The sequence below is a fragment of the Hesperophylax consimilis genome, chromosome 3 (assembly GCF_061612785.1).
Source record: "Hesperophylax consimilis isolate HC1 chromosome 3, BYU_Hcon_1.0, whole genome shotgun sequence".
NCBI classification, from domain to species: domain Eukaryota; kingdom Metazoa; phylum Arthropoda; class Insecta; order Trichoptera; family Limnephilidae; genus Hesperophylax; species Hesperophylax consimilis.
The window spans coordinates 15,757,579-15,778,663 of NC_142838.1; the positions used below are offsets into that span (position 1 = coordinate 15,757,579).

The window sequence follows — 21,085 nt, forward strand, 5'->3', positions numbered from 1 at the left end:
ATTCAATGAACTAAAAAAACTGACTCTCAGATAAGGGAAGCATAAAAACATCTCAAATAAAAAAACACTACTCCAAACCGTCTGCAGTGAGACTACGGCATCCCCAATTTGGAAATGTTTTGAGGCTGAATGTATGGGAAGGGAAAGAGATGAAGGAGTGGTGGGTGGTGGATGGGGAAGTAATATATTAGAAAAGAAAAAGAAAATAATGAAAATCAGACATTCGAAATTGAGTGAGGAAAAAGAAGAACCGCTTTTAGCAAACGAAGCCGAATCCTCAAAAACAAGAATACCGCCATTCACCTTCAAATACATATTTTCAATTGGCAAGCTACTAACATAAAGAAGAGTATCTGTGCCCTGTGGTGGGAGGGCGAGCGGGTGCGTGGCAGACACTGAGTGAGCGGCATGTAAATACAAATGCGATGGAAATACAAACCTACAGTTTTATTCTGAAACCTATGAAATTTCACACAACAAAACAAGAGATGGGCGACGCCGGGATATTCAGCTAGTCTTCTTTTAGAGGATATGATTTGTATCCAAATCTACAGTTTTATTCTAAGGTTGATTCAATTTTGTACACTTAACCTTCAAACCAACAGGAAGGTAACTCTTTATATTAGATTTAGAAAACTGCGTGTAAAGCCCGGGAAACGCCTAACTGTCTAGTTAGTATTACAATATAATACTTTCTGAATGTTTTTTGTAATGCAAACATTGACAGTCATTGGAAATGTTGCGCGTTGTGACAAAGTGGCATTTATGCGAAGAGCCATGCTAGATGAGTCAAGAAATACATTATGTTTATTGAATTAGAAGCAAGACAAAGACATGCTGGGTACGTAGCACGATAAACGGTTGTTTGCAGGAAAACATTCTGCACTCATTCATATATTCACCGATTTGCCCGGGAAGAAAAACAAAATCCACGCATTTGATGTGCTAACGAATCAACCTTATATGAACGAAAGTTCAAAAAAATTAAACCGCCCTGGGCACGGGGTACAAAAGGACTCGATGAAAAAAAATATCACTGAAAGGCGATTTTTAAATTGTTAAAAAGCACAGTATGTAATATCACTAGAATACATAGAATATACAAAAGGTAATGATTCCAACTGGGGATCGAACCCAAAACTTCTGGTATTACCGGGTCTAGTAATGGTATTTCTGTCTGTTTTTCTTTGTCTGTTTTCTTGTCTGTCCATTTCATATTTTCATTGAAAGTTGTTGATATTCTCTTCATCAATGATGAAGCCCCCGCATACCCAATTTCTACCGCTTCATAACAAGTTTCTCGTTAATTCTTTAAGTTTTTAAGTTCCAAAAAAATATTTTTTTGTTTAATATCTATACATTTGTTATGCGGAAATGTTAATTAGATGAAATTCACTCAAAAAAAAAATATATCGCAAAGTAGGCTCCGAAAATTATTTAAACCTCGTTTTGTTCTGTTATTTAATATGTTATAGTCATGAAAAAAATCACAGTGTATCTTTTAATGCAACCAAAACATGTATATAGAGATTTTTGTTCTATTTTCAAACGAGTCATGTTTCATTAAATACTTTCACCATTTTCGCTTAATTAATCGTTTTTAATATTACTCTCCCTCTAACTTTTGCATTTACATATATTCCTTTCAAACAATTTTGAACTCTTACTACGGGGCCTTAAATACTACTGAGGCTTATAAATTTAAATAAGTTATCGTTAATAAATTCGAAATCTTGGCGTGATTTTCGAATCAAATCTGATATATCCGACCCTGTCTCTTGCGTTAAAAAACACTTGGATTTGTTCTTCGTAATGCGAGTTCATTAACTAACGGAATCGCAATACGGAGAACATGTGAAGCCCTTGTTCGCAAAATCCAAGTTTATAGCTCCATTATTTGGACTCCTTCTGAACAAAACCATATCCTAGAAATAGAAAAATAGAAATAGTACAAAAGAGGTTTACGCGTTACCTACATATGAGAGGATATAAGTCTTTATCCAACCTTGTTCTTAACAGGAATTCTCGGTTTCAATACCTTGGAAGCACGGCGAAAAATATTTCTAAGGCAAACATTTTTTAAACTAATCTCTGGAACTAAACTTAATCCACTTATTTTCGAAGAGGCAAACTTTTATGTACCTAACAAGTATACTTGTGGGAGATCCCTTGCACTTTTTGATACTCTGAAAGCGAGGACTTCTGCCTATCAGAACGCGCAAACAACTGCAACGATTCTGCACTTACCATCGACTATGACGATAGTGAATAACCGTTTTATGGAAAATATGAATAAATAAATAAATAAAATTAAATTGTGTTCTATTCTAAGTCTTCCATCACATCACAAGAGACATTTTCCGCTTACTGTGGTAGTAAAAGAAGATTTTCAAAAAATTTCAGGTTATTCGTATCCAGGAATTTTCGTCTTTCTTTTAAAAGAAAAAAAAGTTCGTTATAGCAAAACCAGTGGGAGGCCTTTACCTCAAACTGAAAGACTGACGAAGAAGAATATAATATATTTGCCTCGAAAATCCAACCTGCCATCTGAAACCTTCCGAAACCGTCCAAACCATTGTGAAAAGGCCAAATCATTACGTTTCGGAGGCCGACGCTCTAGTGTCATTTCACAATGTTCTTATTATATTACGTGTATTTTCAAAATATGAAGGAGACCACAAGAACCTTCTATAACATTTTCCAAAAGGAATAAAGTTATCCTCATATCTGTCAGCACGTTTTGTCTGATTTAAGACGAGGTTCAAAATTTATACCACCGCACGCTGAATATTGGAGCGGTCCCGACGCGTTTTCTTCTACAGTCACGGGCCAAATATTCCATCACGAAATAAAGAAAAGTTATTAATATAATGTGACAAAATAGTGTTAATCTTCATTCACATACTTCTATAGTTGAACCATTTAGTCTATGAGTTGAACCCTTCCTATGGACTAATTTAAAATCGAATCGATACATAAATTTCATATCTAAATATGAATTATTTTTGTTCTTAAGGAGTACATACATTATAAATTAATTTCGGATAATATAAAACAAGAATTTAAAATTGATTTAAAAAACACACATTTATATTGATGGTGTAACCCTGTCAATTAAATGCCCATTTAATTTACATTGAAGGAAGTGACGTAAGGAAGATAGTATAAGAAAGCAAAATTGATATGTTTAATCAAAAATTGTCAGCTTAATTACGCCGTACACGTGTAATTGGAGAGCAGAGAAGTTCCTGTAATACGTGCGCTGTTAGACCTTTAATTTGCATATTACCAACGTGAAGAAATCATACCAACGTGAATACGGATCCACTAATTAGGGAACCGCCTGATAATTTGTACAGTTAAACGTGTCCTACATTCCCTCTGTTCCCGATTCTTATTCGTGTGTTAAGAACACCCTTCACCGCCCACCTGGGCTGCGTGTCTTTAATTAACCCGTGAAACCCAATTTCCTTCCCAAACCCGACCCCCGACGTTTACAAATTAAACCGTGGCACCTGCATCATTTTACATATGGCTTACAATTAATTCCGACATAATGTACCTACACGAAGTAATCGACCTAATTTACAACGCTGTTTGCAAACATAAAACCTTTTTTGATAATGGCGCGTGATGGGCGCGTGTGATTATTTTAATAACTCACTGCATAAATTCTGAATAATTTTTTTATATGCAAACGAATATTTTACTAATGTTTTCACACATTTCAGGGTAGTAACCAGTGGTGGCTGGCGTCTTTTTTTATTTATTACCGTGATTAATTTATAAATAATATTGAATGAAAATAAAAAATTTACCCAATTTATAATACATTGACATTTTGCATGACAGTTATCATGGTTTGCTTGTATTTAAGCTGCATGGGAGTTGTCTTATAATATTAACAGAATCACACGCCCTGTAATTGTATTAACAGGGAATGTAATCATTTTGTTAATACAATTACAGGGCGTGTAAAATGTGAATGTATTATAAATACATTTATAATTTTAATGTATTATAAATGTATTTATAATACGTTTTGGACAGCAGATGTATTTTCTGAGCTACCTCAGATAACACATTTGCCTTGATAATGGACACTGTTATGCTGTCCGAAACGTCGGCTAAAGAAGGAGTTAGCGTAATACGGCATAACACCTTAAAAACAAATAACAAAAATACTTTTGGCCGTGAAAATCTTAAATCATATTTAAGCGAGAATTGTTAAATAATATAGTAAAACATGAATCTTTTAAAATGGACCAAAAATCTCTACAAATAATGCCAAAGTTAAATTTAAATATACACCGTGAATCTTTTAATGCCTATAACTTGTTGAGTAACAGTTTCTTATATTTTTTGAAGCATACTTTCTGATATTTTTCTACCGAGGGAATTTCATATAATTACCGTTACTGCTCAAAAATTTCTTTAACATTCGTAGAAATTCGTAATACGTGGGCTTAAGACTCATCTCTAAAAACTATTTAGTTAAGATCCCAAATAAATTAACTTTTATTTGTAAATAACAATAAAACATGGCACATGTAGCTACAGTATATTCCCTAAAATTATATTTAAGCACGTACGTAAGCACGTATTCTACATACACATTACAAAACGCATATAAAAGTTACGCCTTTCTTCTAATTATTTTAGTAAATAATATTAAAAATTTTCCGTTAAGCTTCTCATGCATTACAAATATAAAATTTAATATATCTAAGATATTACTATTTGCAAAAAAAAATCAAATATAAATAAAAAAATAATATTTTTTAAATTCCAGAGTTTTGTGAAGATCGCGTCAATGAAGAGTGATAATAATAATATAATAGGATTATCATTTCGAATAATTTTGTAATTTTTCTATTAATGTGAACATCCATTTTTTAATTTTAAATGCCATCTTGTGTTGTAATTCCCCGAATCAGTTTATCAACTCATTAATAATATAAATATTAAGTAAAAAAAATCTGTAATGTAAATTACGTTGTATTATAAATTATTTCCTTAATGTAATATGCCAAAAAAACCATGGCGATGTGGTTTTTCTGCATTTGGCAAATGATCTTACATAGGTAAGGATGATAGTGCGAATTTCTCCCACCGTTACAAAGGGTGGGTGGGTGGAGATCGGATCGTACCCTCTCTGAGTGGATTGCATGTGGTTTGTGGTGATATAAAAAGAAAAGCTTCTTTTGAGTTTTATGTATGCAGGTCTCTCGGTGCGAATATTTTAAGGATCAGCAGAATAAACCCATTTTACACTTTTGGAAAATACTTAGCAAAGACTCCAGAACCTTTGTTCGATGCTATGGGGGTGGTGTGCACATAAAATGGAATATCAAAGGTTTTAAATCAAATAAATGGTTTGCTTTCACGTTTCTTTAAGCCTGGGAGACGTTTTTCTTTGAACAGTCTAATTCTTGGTGGAAAATATGTACGAGCACGATACCCCGGAAGAGTTCATTAATTAAATACGAAAATTAAGTTTGTCTAGGCAGTAAGATCTAGAAATCTACGATTTTTTTATTTACAGAATATTGTTTGAGACAATACAAAATTTACCCGCCACATATCACTGCGCAAACATGTTAATATTGTTATTTTTACAACGGACATAAACCGGTCGTCTAAATCAAAGTTTAATAATAATGTCACCCAAACATCAAATTTTGGTTAAATGATAGTATATTTTAAAATATTTTGTTTTTAAAACTATTTAATATACAATTACTATTGAAAAAGAATTAAATATGTGTTCAACTAAAATTCTGTTACATTTTAAGTGTTATTTAAAAATATACAAAGTCCATTTTTATAATTTTGACTTTTGATAGTGACTTTTGAAACTCGCTGAAAAGCGCTACACGATAGTATTAACCATTTAAATTTAACTTATATGTAATTGTAAAAACATAAAAATGAATTGAGAAGTGAGTACCGGAAAATCGGATGATCCACCAAATTTTAACAACCTTTTTTCTCGTTCTTTATTAGCAATATAATTTATATTTTTACAACAAACATTTCTTTTCATGAACACGCACTTCAATAAATGGTTTAAAAAAACTGATAGGTACTTCTAAATAAAACTTGAATAAAAAAGATCCAGCGATCATATGATACGCGGTTTAACAGCCTTTTAATGTGCGTATTTCACTAAAAGAGAATTATCCTATATTTATTAGAGCTGGGAAGCAATTAATGAGCGGACCACGCGGCGAATCTCCTGAACCCCGAGCACTCAAATATGTTCTTCCCACGTCCACTTTAATTTATTGTTTCCTCCGGGATTTACATTTTAAAAGGGAACAAGCTCACTAACGCAGCAGGAAAATTTCTTTAATCCGTTCATCGGTACAACTAGAAGCCGCTCACTTTATCTTCCCCGACTCCATTTTCTTTTGAATCCAGTTCCGGAGCATTTATCATTCCAACCGGATTATATCGGAATCTATTTAACAAACCTGCAGCTGCGGTGGATACAAAGCTTGTTTCCCTGGAGAAAAATAAGTATGAATATCACAACAAAAAAACAGCATCCACCACTGTGTTTCTTGAGCGATAATTCATAGAAATATTTTTTTTAATTACTAACAAAACAACAATAAAAACACTGCATACTTAACACAGATTTAAAAAAAACATATACATTCACAGCTACTTTTTATGGTTGTGTTGGTGTTTATTGTGCAGGTCTTACATTTTAATTTTATATTTAGATTTGTTTTATTTACCAGCTTTGTATTCCCCGTTGTATTATTACCAGTTGTATTATTCATTTCATAATGCCTAAAAAACAATAAAAATGATTGATGTGTAAAACACTATTTTTCAAAATTAACGACTGAAAATGTTGAACAAGTCTATTTTAAATCCGCAAGAACATTTCGCAAGATGCAAGTGGCATTTAAGATATAAAAGCTGACTCACAGTATGAATGATGTTTTTATGATTATACTTAATAAAAGCATTACAGCGCCCTTAAATTTATCCAATTATTGTTATTATTTAAATCAACGTAATTATTTATTCTGCTCGAATGGATAAAATATATAATTACGTGTTCACGTTTTCAACTGTATACTAAACAGAAACACATCATCATTTTCACACTAAACTTTCGCCTTCAACAAATGACAAACCTTTCCATGGCCCCGATGTTAGGCCTAGTCTTTTTCTGATGGACTGTAAATGTGTAAATTTACTTTAAAAAATTTCTGTAAAAATAAAAAAGATCCGTCGTGAAAAATTTAAGCTAACATTTATTTAACATTTCTTTTCTCTCAAATAATCCATCAGTCAAAAAATCCATGCAACTAGCAGGTTTAGCACATTTAAAACGTATTGTATCAAAATACAAAATAATATAATTCAAGACAGACTACCTAACAATATTGCGTTACAATAAGATTAAATAAACGTGTTCATGTGGTAAAAAGTTTTAAATAAGGTCGCCTTTTAAGACAAACGCTCTTCCCGTCAGATTTATTAATCACTAAATTAATTATCAAATAATGACATGTACAATTTTTCCTGTTACATGAATACAATTTAAATTTAAATAAATAACGGTGTATCTGAGCCACTTTTTCAAAAGCCGAAGGATTAAAAAAGCTAAATTATAATTCTGTATACAATTTATGTCTCATAAATAAAAATAAACAAACGATTTTTTATTTTTTTTATTTAAGGAATGAGCAATTTAACAAGAAAGTATTCGAGTTTTATATTATTTAATGAAAGTGTTTTAATGACTAAATGGTTTTGTTATAAAAATGAACTGTTTTTCCACTTGCTTATTTTTAACCGGATTAACTTCAGTCTACTACACGCACTACGAAAATAGAAAACTGATGAACCGATAAATGATATTTATATTAATAGAAAATCTTTATATAGCTCATATAAGATATGTTCTTTTTTGTATTTTTCAAATTTTTATAACCTTGAACATATTAAATATTCAATTTAAATTTGGAATTTCTCAATTTTTATTTATTTTACTTGTAGTATTATGTAAAACGACCTTCTGAAGCTAGTGTACTTTACCCGGACATGTTGTGATAAATTAAGTACTTAAAGGTCACCAGTTGAACATTTAAATATTATAAAAATATTCTAATTTTATTTGTGCCTCTGTCTGTAACTCCGGTTTGATGAACTCTTGAACTTTTGCTTTGATTTTAATTTTACATTGTAAATGTTTGATTCGAGATTTTAATAAAGTACCTACCTTCTTGGAGTTTAATTTTTTTACAAATTTTTTTTAATTACCATTTTAAGATTGGAAATGATTTGTCGAGAATTCGGACTATCCCATTTAGATGAGGCACGAAGCGAAAAATTTTTTTTCACTATTTTGCTTTCATCAATCCAATTTGACGTCCAATGTTAACGCCGAACAACCGGAAACCACTGAATCCGGTCCCTGCGCATTGCTACTTACTTTATAATAAACACGTTTCTACGAGATATTAGTACACAATAGCGCCTATATGATAATCTCACTGATTATTATCATGTTTTTGCAATGTGTTTTCTCTATTTGTATGCCCAAGGAAAACCCATACAGAATCGACATTTACTTTATCAGCACCAAGAAAAACGTCTATATCATATATGTACGAGTATGTAAAGTGTGAGGGGTTATGTGAAGATTTTTCACTATCAATCCGAAGATTGATTGTGAACTGTTCCATACAATCCCATACGCTTAGGCATTTCACCATCCTGACCACCACTGAAAAAACTTTTTTACATATTCTGAAACCACATAGTTATGTATGAATATCCCACATAGATAACTTGCCAAAAATGTTGAATACAATGGGTTATCAGATTCCCACCGAAACTCAATTGAATTTTTTTATCTGAGAAATGATCGAAATTGAAGCAAAAACAGCCATCTCCACTAACGTGTATTATTATTATATGTTTTCATGAGCAAATGTTTTTTTCACATTCATAATTTGTGAATTTATATGAGGTCATTTGTTCAAATAATTCCTGTATTATAATCTGTGTACTGATAGATACACTTTATATATGCTCTTTGTAGATGCAAGACATGTTTTTGTAAGTTTAATTGAAAATATATGGAATTGTGTCAACACTGTTTGAGATTTTTTTAGTATCTTAAACAGTGTTATGTTAACAACTATTATTGTTTTAATTCAGAGGTCAGTGGGAAAAATTAATCAAACCATGTCATATTATAATGACAAATCGATAAAATTATAAAATTGCAGAAATAGGTGATGTTCCTTGCTAAACGACAACAGAAAAATTGTACAATTTCTCAAAAATAATTGCATTATTGACAATAAAACCGGATTAAGTGCAACAAAAACTTTAAAATATATCTTTGTTTCTATGTCAATCAAAAATGTGTTACATAATTCACGTTCTTGTATTTTCCGTTAACAGTAAGCACTTCCTTAGGGCGTACTTAATCGCGTTTTATAATATGAAATATTACATCTTGAATATAAAATATAATATCGGTATATTTTCATAAAAAAAATGGCAATCATGTAATCTCTCCCTGCTCCCGCTCCCCGGATGCTCGTGACTAGGAATCGGAAGACGTATCTCTGTCGGTGCGGCGAAGGCCTGAGATTTAGCCAATATAGGGAAGGTAGTTGCCTGAAGAGGTACTTATTATTGAAGAAAGTTGCAAGGGTAGGAAAGTGATTAGCGTCGTGTGAGCTAATGGTAGTGTAATCAACTTATGTATTGGATTTTGGTCGCAGCCTGAATTTTTAACAGAAGCTAATTATTATCCAGCCACATGGAAGCATCAAATGGAGAAAAAATATAAGATTTTATTAATCTAAAAGAGTGAAATTATCTTTTAAATATTGACGTAAGTTAAGAGGGCGGCAAATTGGTGGACGTCGGTAGAAAACAAGATACATTAGCAAAAAAATAAATGCATAAATTTTCGTATGTCATTCCCAGACACGATTTTTATTTATGTCGAAAGAAAAAGGGTTGTTTTAATTATACACCATCTTTTTTTTAATGTATGTATGTATGTTTTATAATGCATGTATTTGTCATAAAAATGATTCTTTGGCACAGACTTAAACCAACCAGATAACTTAAAGTGTGTTTGACAATATTTATTTATTATTATTACACGCCCTAATGGGCTTTTACACACCACAAAGTTTAATAGTAGAGTATCACAGTTATTATAGATTCTACAAAATTAAAACAATAAAGGAAACATAATACAACGAAAAAAGAAAAAATATTAAATGTTACAACAAAAGCATATAATAAAATAATATACATTAGTAAAAATGATAAGAAGTCTCACATAAATAGATATTCAAAATAAAAATAAAAATATATATATTGTATATTTAAATATCCGCTTTACAAAATTTGTTTTAGTTAAATAATTCCTACAAGCATATTTACCACTAAATATTCACACCTTTATTGATTTATTATTTCTCCCTTCTCATAATGTACAATGTTGCGTGTTAAATGACTTGTAAAATGATTTGCAATTTCTTTAGGCATTAATAATTTTTCATCGCGTTTTGTTGTGTGCATTTGACGTCAAAAACATGAACGCCTGTCTAAATAATGAGCGATTACTAAAAAAGTGTGTCCTAAAAATAACACATATTTTTCTGTACAGCTTAAAACCTTATCAAGCAAACCCACATATATTTTGATTTTGTGGTATTGAAGCTCTATTTAAACCCAGGTCAATTTATTCAATAAATTCAGCCAAATTCAACCCAATTTGAATCAATATTTATGCCTTAATTAAACCCAATCCACCGTAAAGAGGTGGTCGAAAGCTCAGAGAATAGGACGCATGGCTAGCAGTCTGACCGATCGAGATCCAAGCTCTCGGCTGGTAGGTACCGACTTATCAGAATAAGTTATGCTTAGTGGTAAGGGCTACTATAAATATAAGGGTCCCTACCTTTTATTTCATTTTGCCCATAAACATTACGAAGGTCTGAATGGTTTCATAAAAAATAAATCAAGTATGAAAGCATTACTTGTTTTATTCATGAAGCGACATTTAGATGGCGAGTTCAACATACGAGAAAGTTTTAAATATATTTCTCCGATACTTTTTATATTATTATTAACTTCAGCTAATGGGCGTACAGCTCAAATCCGCTCCAAATGTACAATCCCCTAAGGCATCGTGTCCTATTTCTCAGTGTTTGTTATTCTTCTTCTTTAGGTAGGTACTGAGAAGAATAAAATATGAGAAAAGAGCGCGCTCTAAGAGAACTGCTAGCTTTTCAAGATTTGAGTTAGAAATACAAGAATACAACTGAACTGATGCGAATAATTCATGGATAGCGAGTTAATCATCCAAACGATACAACGAAACTTGTTATCAGATGGCTAAATATTTATCATTAAATTTGTACCCACAATATTGACAATAAAACTGGATTGGTTTGATTAAAATAATATATTATTATTAATATTCAGTACTAGAATCTCTTCTTTGTGGGTTGAACATTCGAACAGTATTATAAAGTCCCCTTTAGCACATTCTTAAGCATTCGCTTCTTACGCAAATCTTTGTGGAATATTATATTGTATGCCAAAGTGCAAGTAAGTCTTCTTCTCTTCCTTTTGTTAACCTTACCACACCCCGGTGGGAACATTCAGAAAAGCTGCTAATAAAAGCCAACAAAGAAACCAAGGATTTGCGACAAATGTAAAATATTACGATATCACAAGCATAGAATACAAATTGAATTTCAAAAAATAAAATTCATTTGCTGGGTGAGGTTTGTTGATTTTTTATCGTAATTTTCATCAAAAAATGAAAGTGGTAAACAATTGTTTTGAAATGAATAACATACTTAGCTTCTTGTGTTTTGTATTTTATTTAAAGCACTCACAAAAATCTATGAATGGGTTGTTTCGGATAATTTGAACAATTTTTAAAATTTAAAAGTTAAGTTCTGTTAAACGTTTTTTCAAGTTCTGTCACTATTTCAGTTCTGCAAGCAACTAGCCTACAATGATACAATAACATAACTTGAATAGAAAATTCTCAAAACCAGAAATTTGATGAAATGTTCAAATTCTGTTCAAACAACCCGTCCGTATAAATAATGCGCATTCAAAATAAACTTTTCATTTATATCAAGTATAAAATTGTAAAAAAAATTAAAGCTTCTGCCTTTTTTCTAGGGGAGTCCTCACCAAAATTTATTATTTCAACGTTCCCAGGAATGAATTTGCAAGAACGAAGTCCAATTTGTGTGTGTTATCTCTTGCCATAGTACCTAATTGGCTCTTTGATTTTGTGGATTTTCACAGAAAGTTCTTTCCAATTCCAAATAAACACGTGAAACTAACAACTCTACCAAACTTCTCTAAATCTTCTTCTCGGCATTTACAGGCCTGGTAAAATGATTAACATGATGAGCAGAATTAAATAGAAATAATAACAGCTTGAAGCCTAGAATTTGATTATAATTGAGAATTTATGAAAATTTAAAGTTGTGAAAATCCATAGGCCGGCAGACACGAATAATTAATAATGATAATGGAGTGATTAAATTTTATGAGAAAGTTTTCCAGTATTAAAGCTTCTCAAATTTAGTTTTTACATCTTTAGTACTTAAACTGAAACATATTAATGGACTAGTGAGCTTCATAATAAATATTATTCTAAGATCCAAATAATTATTTTTTATAACTTTTTCGATAGTAGTGAAATTACTCTGTGGCGTCATTAAATAATTACTATTTATAACTTCTTCGATAATAAAGAAATTACTCTGTGTCTAACTAACTAACGAACTAACCATCACGCCGTTTTCCGCAGGAGTAGGCAGAGATGACAGACCGCTACACAATTTGTCTGAGCACACACTCCTTGTCTCATTCACATTCATACATCGTCTCATACCTACTATTCTATTATTCTGACTCTTGATATGCAACGACTCAAGTTTTTGATTCACTTGGTCGTTCCATGTCTTCCTTGGGCATCCCCGACTTCTGCTACCATTCAAATTTGCATCGTATATTCTCCTTACAGTCCTTTCTTCGCTAATTTGCATGCTACATGCCCAAACCATCTAAGCGTCCCTTTCTTAATCTTACTCATTACGCCTTGCACTCTTTGCGAATCTCCACATTTCTCAGATGATCGTACATGGATTTACCATCCTTTGCCTGCCATTTTCATGCCTCACTTCGATAATAGCAAAATCACTGTGTCATCATTAAATAATAATTACCTATAACTTCTTCGGTAATAGTGAAATAACGGTGTGGCGTCATTTAAATAAAATAAAACAACTTACTTTATTTATACCATTATTTAATAAAAACGACATTTAAATTAGTTACGGTTTTATGGGTTTTGACGTACCGTGGTAAAGGTTATGTTGATAAATAAATTAAATAGACTCACCTATGAGATACCATTCTCCGTTTGTGATGAAGTCGGAGAGATCACCTCCTTCGTTAGAGTTGAGGACCAAATCCAACTGCACAGTGCATATTTCAAAACATAGATTAGTAAAATTCTTTCATTAATTACCTAACATATCTTAACAACAATAAATGAATGAAGTTTAACTACAAACTCCATTTAAATTATCCATATAATAAAGAAGAAAATTAGAGGTGCCTTCCCTGCAAATTTTAATGGAAACAATTATGACACTGACTCAGTGCCATTTGGATCTAGACCATTTAGCAAGCGGTCTGTCTCTTTTGCACAATTTTATAATCATACAAATAGTTATGGTCCAAATAGAGCTTACATATGGATCACGAAACATGCCATGATGCACTTCTTTTGTTATTTTTTTTTCTATATATTAAAAAAAAAAACAATCTTTGAAGCATGGTGTTTGGCTTGAGGTGTTTTTGCACAAAAACGGCGCTATACAAGTCATCCAAGTATTATTATTATTATTATGGTGGTTTTCATTATCATATTTGAAATAAAATTTGAAACCCGTTAATAAAAGAGTCATGCATTATCATAGTGATCAGAAGAAATTTTATACACTGGAATAACATGCTTCGCTTTCTGAATTTCTTCTTATCAATGCAATATTATGTAAAAATTATTTCTTATTATATTGAAATTCAATTTACAGATTATCATCTAATCCTAACTGTGTCACAAAGAAAACTCGTTAGCGGTTCACAAGCACATAAACTAGTTACTTTTATATTCACACCTTTAAAAAAACATGCACTTTATTTAAACTACAAATAACACTTCTTACCTGGTAATGCTGTAAAAGTAAGGAAAATATAATCAAATCATTCAATGTCCAAAAATTAAAAAAAGGGTAATATTTCATGCATTTCAAATCATTAATTTTTCTTACCAAAAGGTCCCTTTGAAACTACAATTTTGTTTTCTGTTAGAGTGCTTAGAGCAATTATAGAAAGATGCATTTGGGCACAATCAGAAATGATTGAATAATTTGTATCGGAAAACTCTCAAAACTTTGGCAATTTTAATGCTCTTTTACTAATACGCTTCTAGAATAAAAAAATACAACCGTCATTCTTCAATGTTGTGTATTTTCAAAGTGAAAATCACAGATTTTCTTTGAACAGCTCTTACAATCGTTTGCTTAATCTCACAAGTTTCTTCTTTCTTCACTAAACGTTCTGTATTAATTCAAAGATGACAATTTTATTTAATTTTCGCTTTTATTTAAGTTTCCCGATTACTGTTTGTTATGTGTTCCTTCAGTATTTTTTTCATTAATGTGTTAAAAGCCATAGAAATTAAAGTCAACCAATATTTTTCTCAACAAAAATCAACCTCGAGTTTACAACGTTAAAATACATGACATAAAAAAATGAAAATAATTAATTTACAAGTTTGTGGGTTTTATTTCCAGTAGGCCAAAAGAACAAAATGAAATTACCCTTTTCCGTATATTATAAGCACCTATAAAGAACCTTACAGAAGTGCTTTAACTACATCTGTTGCAAGAAACGCAATAAAAATCGATATCTTGACATCATATTAATTAACTATCCTAACACGAGCGTAGCTGGTGGTCACATAAGACCATTATATAACCTGTATTAAATCTAATACAAATATTGTAATAAAAAAAGCTCACGAGAAGAAAAAAATTACAAAAAATAAAAGATGAATTTCACAAGATCATAATTGACGATATTAAGTTAAGATTTTTTTGATCGGGCTATAATAATATCGGCAAGGTAAGCAAATACCCAGTAGTTAGTCAAAGCTTTGGTTTAAAAGGAGACCATACCGTAAAATAAAACCAGAATCATAACGACTTAACTTAACGTGGTTGAATTTGCCCATACAAATTTCTAAAATAAAGAAGAATCTTAGAAATCGTGTACAAACAATATTCGGTGCGCGGACCGGCGTAATGGATGGACCTTGCTGGCCTAGAAAATCGATCATTCCGTGGGGTTAATTTTAATTATTTCTGATGAACGTTTTACTAAAAATCACAAAAGTTTCTGGAGAGATCCCATGGGGAGTTAGTAATTTATTGCATAGAAAAATAAAATCTGGTGCTTACAGCTAATTTAATGATTTAAGAAAGTTTTATAATATTTTCAAACCGTTTTACATAAAATATTTTAACGGTAAGGTCCTATTTTTATTAATTTTAAATACAAATAACTTACATCCGTAAGTTACAGCAAATTCCCCATTGTTAGTCTTATGCCGCCTTAAATGTATAAAAAAAACAATATCAGTGTCTGAACTTGGGATTTCTCGCCGAACGTTGAGAAGGAAAACGTGCATTTAATCTCCATTAATATTCTGCCGAAGAGGATATTCTAAACAAGGTGGCTCGACACTCAAGTGGTGTCCTTACTCCTGTTCTTGGTTTGAAACGAGGTTTGGTAATGGAATTTACGATAAGCCCATACTGAAAGCAAATATGTAACAATACGCGTAGATTTCGTTATTATCGAATTGCGGGATTTACCGCATTCATCTCCTTGAATGCGCACGTGAAACAATAGATGAATTATTTATCTGCCCTTTGTTCGTCTATCGCTTTTACTGGATTATTGACTAATAATTACGTCTTGAGGATTGTTGTACAGAATGCGGCGATACTACGATAAAACTGTAATTAGTGTTCAGTTCAGTGATTATTGCATAATAAGTTAACGCCCACCTTTAAGGAAATTTATTCATCAAGGACACCAACACTTCACCGATAGTGGTGAAATCATTTTTTTTCTTTTTTATATTAATTCCGCACGAGAGTCCCGACTGCTCCCAACCGCAAGGAGCCAGTGAGAATATGGCATCCCCAATCTGGGTATGTTGTGGGGCTGAATGAAGTCGGGAAGTTAAGTCAAGCAACTTTTATTTTCTGAAGGGTGATATTTCACACAGGCAATGAATACTGAGAGCATTTTCACTCTGGAACGTGCCATAAACATACTTCATATTATTTTTAATGAATTAATTTTGAAACAACACAAATTAATTAAATGAACCTTCGTACTCCGGTATTTCAACGACCATGGGATTCGTAGTCTAGTCTTATTCTCGACCACACAGACCTACATTATTTTTTTATAAAATAAGTGCACCTCTTATTTGTACATATGACGACTGTGAAACCATTACTTAGCTCAAGTAAATGTTTTAAAGTAGAACAATAATTTAATTGATCCAAGAAATAAAGTGCCCGTTTAGTGTTTAGTAGCAGTTCATCACAGAGGTTTTATAAAATAATAAAACATAATGCATTCGCATTCATTCGACTAGAAAAATAAAGATCGGCTATGAATATCTCGAAGGCCCAATAAATAAATAGACACATTAATAATTGCGTGGATTCCCTTTATTACACTAAAATGGTTTGACGGAAATAATTTGCTGAACATAATATTTGAGAGAGAAACAAATCACAGAAAATGATGAGATAGAATTGGGAAATTTCGTAGAAGCTTGCTTTTTAGATCAGGTAACTTCAAGCTGCATTTTATTTTAAAATGGTATAACTAAAGGTGAAACTAAAATATATAATATATTTCACTGTATTTTTTAATGTGCAAACACTGTGCACTTACTTACGATCACTTTTTTTTATTGTATTACTTATCATAATGTTGCGTAAGTTAACTTTTGTATTAAGTAATGTTCAATAAATAACTAACGTTTTACGCAGAGATGAGAGAGTTTCATATTTATGGTCAAGATAAAATTAAGTTAGCAACGTGACCAAATGAAGAGGTTAACTCATAGAACCTTTTAGTGCAGTTATTCTTGTGTGGGGAAGACGTAAGCGGCTGTCAGGCGGGGTATGATTTAGTGGGAGCGTCGCGACGCCCGCCGCCGCCACCACTGCTTATTGTGGTGGTCGAGGCTCACACGCCGGTAAGCCTTTTAGCTACGTCAAGAAGTAAATCGCGACGCTCAAGACAATAATTTAGGGTGACTTAGAAAAGTATTTCTCTATCGCTTTTACTACCCTCTCCCATAAATTAAAGTTTTGGGGGCGCAACTTCGATAAAGCGGAAGGTTGCTTGCTGTTTTGCGCTAGGGTGGGAATAGAACATGCTACCTTCAAATTCAATGCAATGAAGCTTATCGTGAAATAATCGCTAATTAACACACGAGTATGAATCATTTTAATGTTGTTGTAATTAGATCTTCATGAAAAAAAAATTCACTTCATGAACCCAAGCACCCCTGCTAAAATACCAAACGAAGCAAACCACTTAGGGTGACCTATGGCAGAGGTTTGGTTATCCAATAAATGATTCCCCGGGCGTAAGTGCCCATACCGACCTCCCAAATTGAGAATGTTGAGACCTGACTAAATCGAAACATCTCTTGAAATGGTTTTAGCTATAGCTATATGTTGTGACTAGACCGGGAAGCCAAGTATATCCCAGCCTTCATTATTTTTTCTTCTACCTCTCATTTTCATCTATTTTCATACGTGATGCCAAATTGTACCTATTATAAAAGTACACGAAGAAATTTTCACCACCAAAAAAAAGTCTAAAAAACTTTGTTCATAATTTGTAAGCATAAAACTTGGTTGCTGCTTCACGTAGCATTTGGCCACAATAGTTTTACACAATAAGATCTTCTTTCCAATAGCATTGTTGTAAGAGATTTATATTTTTAATAATGATTATTACCGTGCTGAATAGACAGTAGAATGGAGAGATAATCAAAAAGAAAAAAATACTCCCAACATGAACAGAACAGATAAGAATATTTTGAAAGAGATTCCTACCACAAAGAAAGTACGTATCTGTTATCTCAAGAACAATTTTGATCCTTTTTTTCTTTATGTCTATGGATAAAATCTCACAATAACAATAAATGAAATCCCGCAAGAAACTCCAAAGTTTGCTTTCGGTTTGCGGCCAGGGTGTAAAAGAAAGGCCTAACCATATTATAACAAACTTTTATTTTTTCTTCCTCAAAATTGGTAGTGCCTAATAACAATTTTCGTTATCAGAGCTTTTTAGAATTAGCTTGTAATATGAGAGCAACTATACTAATTTTATCATAATCGACTTGAGGGAATGGCTTTAAGTAACCGCTTGGAAAACACAATACAAAAAGTAGCTATTGTGGCATTTTTTATGCTCTGAAAAGAACTTATACATTGAGAAGACGAACATTTTCGTAAATTGCTTCGGAAGGTAAAATGCCCTAATCAAAATTAATGAACCATTTTTAATTGTCTTACTCGCGTCAATCAAATTATATTTTATTGGAAAAATACTGAGCACAAAATAATTTGGTATAATAGCTTATCCTAGTAAATAATATAATTATCTTATTACAAATGAAATTAACAATTGTCAAAAAATAGAGTTTTATTATTTTTTCAGGTACAGTGATATCTAGACTTGGAAAATTAAAAAGAGAACCTCTGATGGAGAAAAACTGACTAAGTACTAACTTCTTTTACTACATCCATTTACTAGAATATATTCCCAAATTCAAGAAAATATTCTAATGGCCAACCAACCCACTGCTGCAACAACTTAAAACGAAAGGAAACAAATAGTGAAATTGTGGATTTAGAATATAGTATTTTTCTCTTAAATCCCTCCTTATAGCTTCTACCTTAACCCGCCTCACTACGTTGCCTAACAGGGTGGCAACAAAGTTCCCCATTTTTTACACTGCACAGATAGGGGCGCTTTTGTTACGTATATCACAGGTGTCACATAAAAATAAAGTATCCTGTCGAGAAAAAGTAAACTAAGATGGTCTCACGTTTGCAATAACACTTCAGACTCATAATACGATAAGGCACAAATAGAAAAAAATGAAGTTATTATCATTGATCAAAAAAAGGTCCACAATCTATATGGATCCCGTAAACATTGTGTTACCTTCTGTTTCCAAATTACTAAGCTTGACAGGAGCCCTGTCCTTTAAATACAACTCACTAGAGTTATTGGGCACTCGGTAATTAACAAAGTTATATATTTCTATGTATAACCCAGATTAGCAGTAGGCTACCGAGAATTTACATCAACTGGTGTCGCCTTCGGAGTGTTTTCAACAAACCGATTGCACAGCAGAAACCTTATTTCAGCATTAGTCCCGGAGCGGCGCGGCGCGCAGTGCTCGCGCAACCGTGCGCTCCTTTTAAAGCGATTTCCCGGAAACTTTCTCACTCAGTATGCTGCTCACAACCTCTCCTTACAAAGTAGTAATTAAGTTTGCTTTCCCATAAGTTTTATCTTCACTCCGGGAAGAGATACAATCAAAGTGCACGGACCACATACTCAAGTGGGCCCCGTTCCCTAGAAAAAACCTGAACAGATTACCAGATACGCAAAGTAATTTGTGATTCAATAATTCGCACCCCCCCCAATGTCATTAGTAAGAATTGGGTGGTTTTTTATTCTAGATTTAGTAGCTTATCTCCTACTTTACCATGAGTAATACATTGAGTGTTTTGGGCCAAGTACTTTTTTGGTAGGATACCTTTGAAAGAACGCCTAGTACAATTGCCAGATCTGAAAAATAAATTATTACTTCAGCAAAAAGTTTCACAGAGACACGTTTTTTTTTGTTTAATCCTGCAACACTGCGCCAGTATGTATACAGTTATTTAGGATTATGAAAAACCTTAATTTATATGTATGTTATTCCGAATTCACATAGAAGATTCAAATTTCAAAAAAGTGCACTATCTCAGTATGGCCTATTTTGCCACACTGCATTGTAGTAGAGGGACTAGAAGTAGGAGCGTAGTTCATTTGTCTCCATTACATTGTGATTTCTAGGGATCTTAGTGATTAGTGGCTTTATTATGGAAATGATTTCAATTTGGAATATCGCGGAAGTACATCTGGGGTTAGATGAGGATTCCTGCGTTTGAACCTTACCCCAAAGATATATAATTAGAGAAGCGATCGGTGAATCTATGAAATTGCCCCTCATAAACTCGGTTCTCATCCCAGAGTTTTTTCTGTTCAATTAATTCCAGTCTTCATGCAAAACGATAAGATATCCCCATAGACGTTGCAACTATAAATATGCTGAACAGTGGTGTCTATGTGTGGGAGATACGAGATTGCGGTGAGGTGCTGACTGCACAGAAAACGACAAATAATGCCTGCTTCACGCTTTCCGCGGTGGAAATAATTAGATCCTTAGGCCAACGCCTGGAGCCTTACACTGGGATCTTGATGTAAAATTTACAGACCTTGTATGCGTAAAATTATTCGACAGGAGATGTGACATTAGATGTGAAATTAACTTTAATGTTAGAAAAAAACTAATTTTGCTCTGCCGTCTACTTGATATGAACAACTTTTAGATTTATTTAATTTTTAAAAATTAATTAAAGTGACATTTCTACTTAGGCAAGAATTTTGAAAATTATTCCAATATTATAAGTTTTTCAAATATTAATAAAAATATGCTTAAGAGAAAAAATCAACAGGCAACGGCTATAAATATCTTTGAACGACTGAAATAAAAGTACTACAAATCCGTCGTTGTGAGGCTGACATAGAATCGGCTCACATTTTTAGATGGTAGAGTCTTCAAAGACGTAAACTAATTTCCGACTTTGGAAAAGGGAGAAAA

At 32.4% G+C, this 21,085-nt stretch overlaps 1 protein-coding gene across 5 annotated transcripts in view; it reads right to left on the minus strand.

The window, feature by feature from the left end:
- The window catches only part of LOC149425017 (neuronal acetylcholine receptor subunit alpha-7-like), a 402,913-nt gene that overhangs the window by 76,042 nt on the left and 305,786 nt on the right, over positions 1-21,085 (minus strand). For all 5 annotated transcript variants that reach the window (XM_089648468.1, XM_089648467.1, XM_089648485.1 and 2 more), the window contains exon 6: positions 13,436-13,511. In XM_089648468.1, the coding sequence (XP_089504594.1) occupies positions 13,436-13,511 (76 nt within the window). The remainder of the gene's footprint in view (positions 1-13,435; positions 13,512-21,085) is intronic.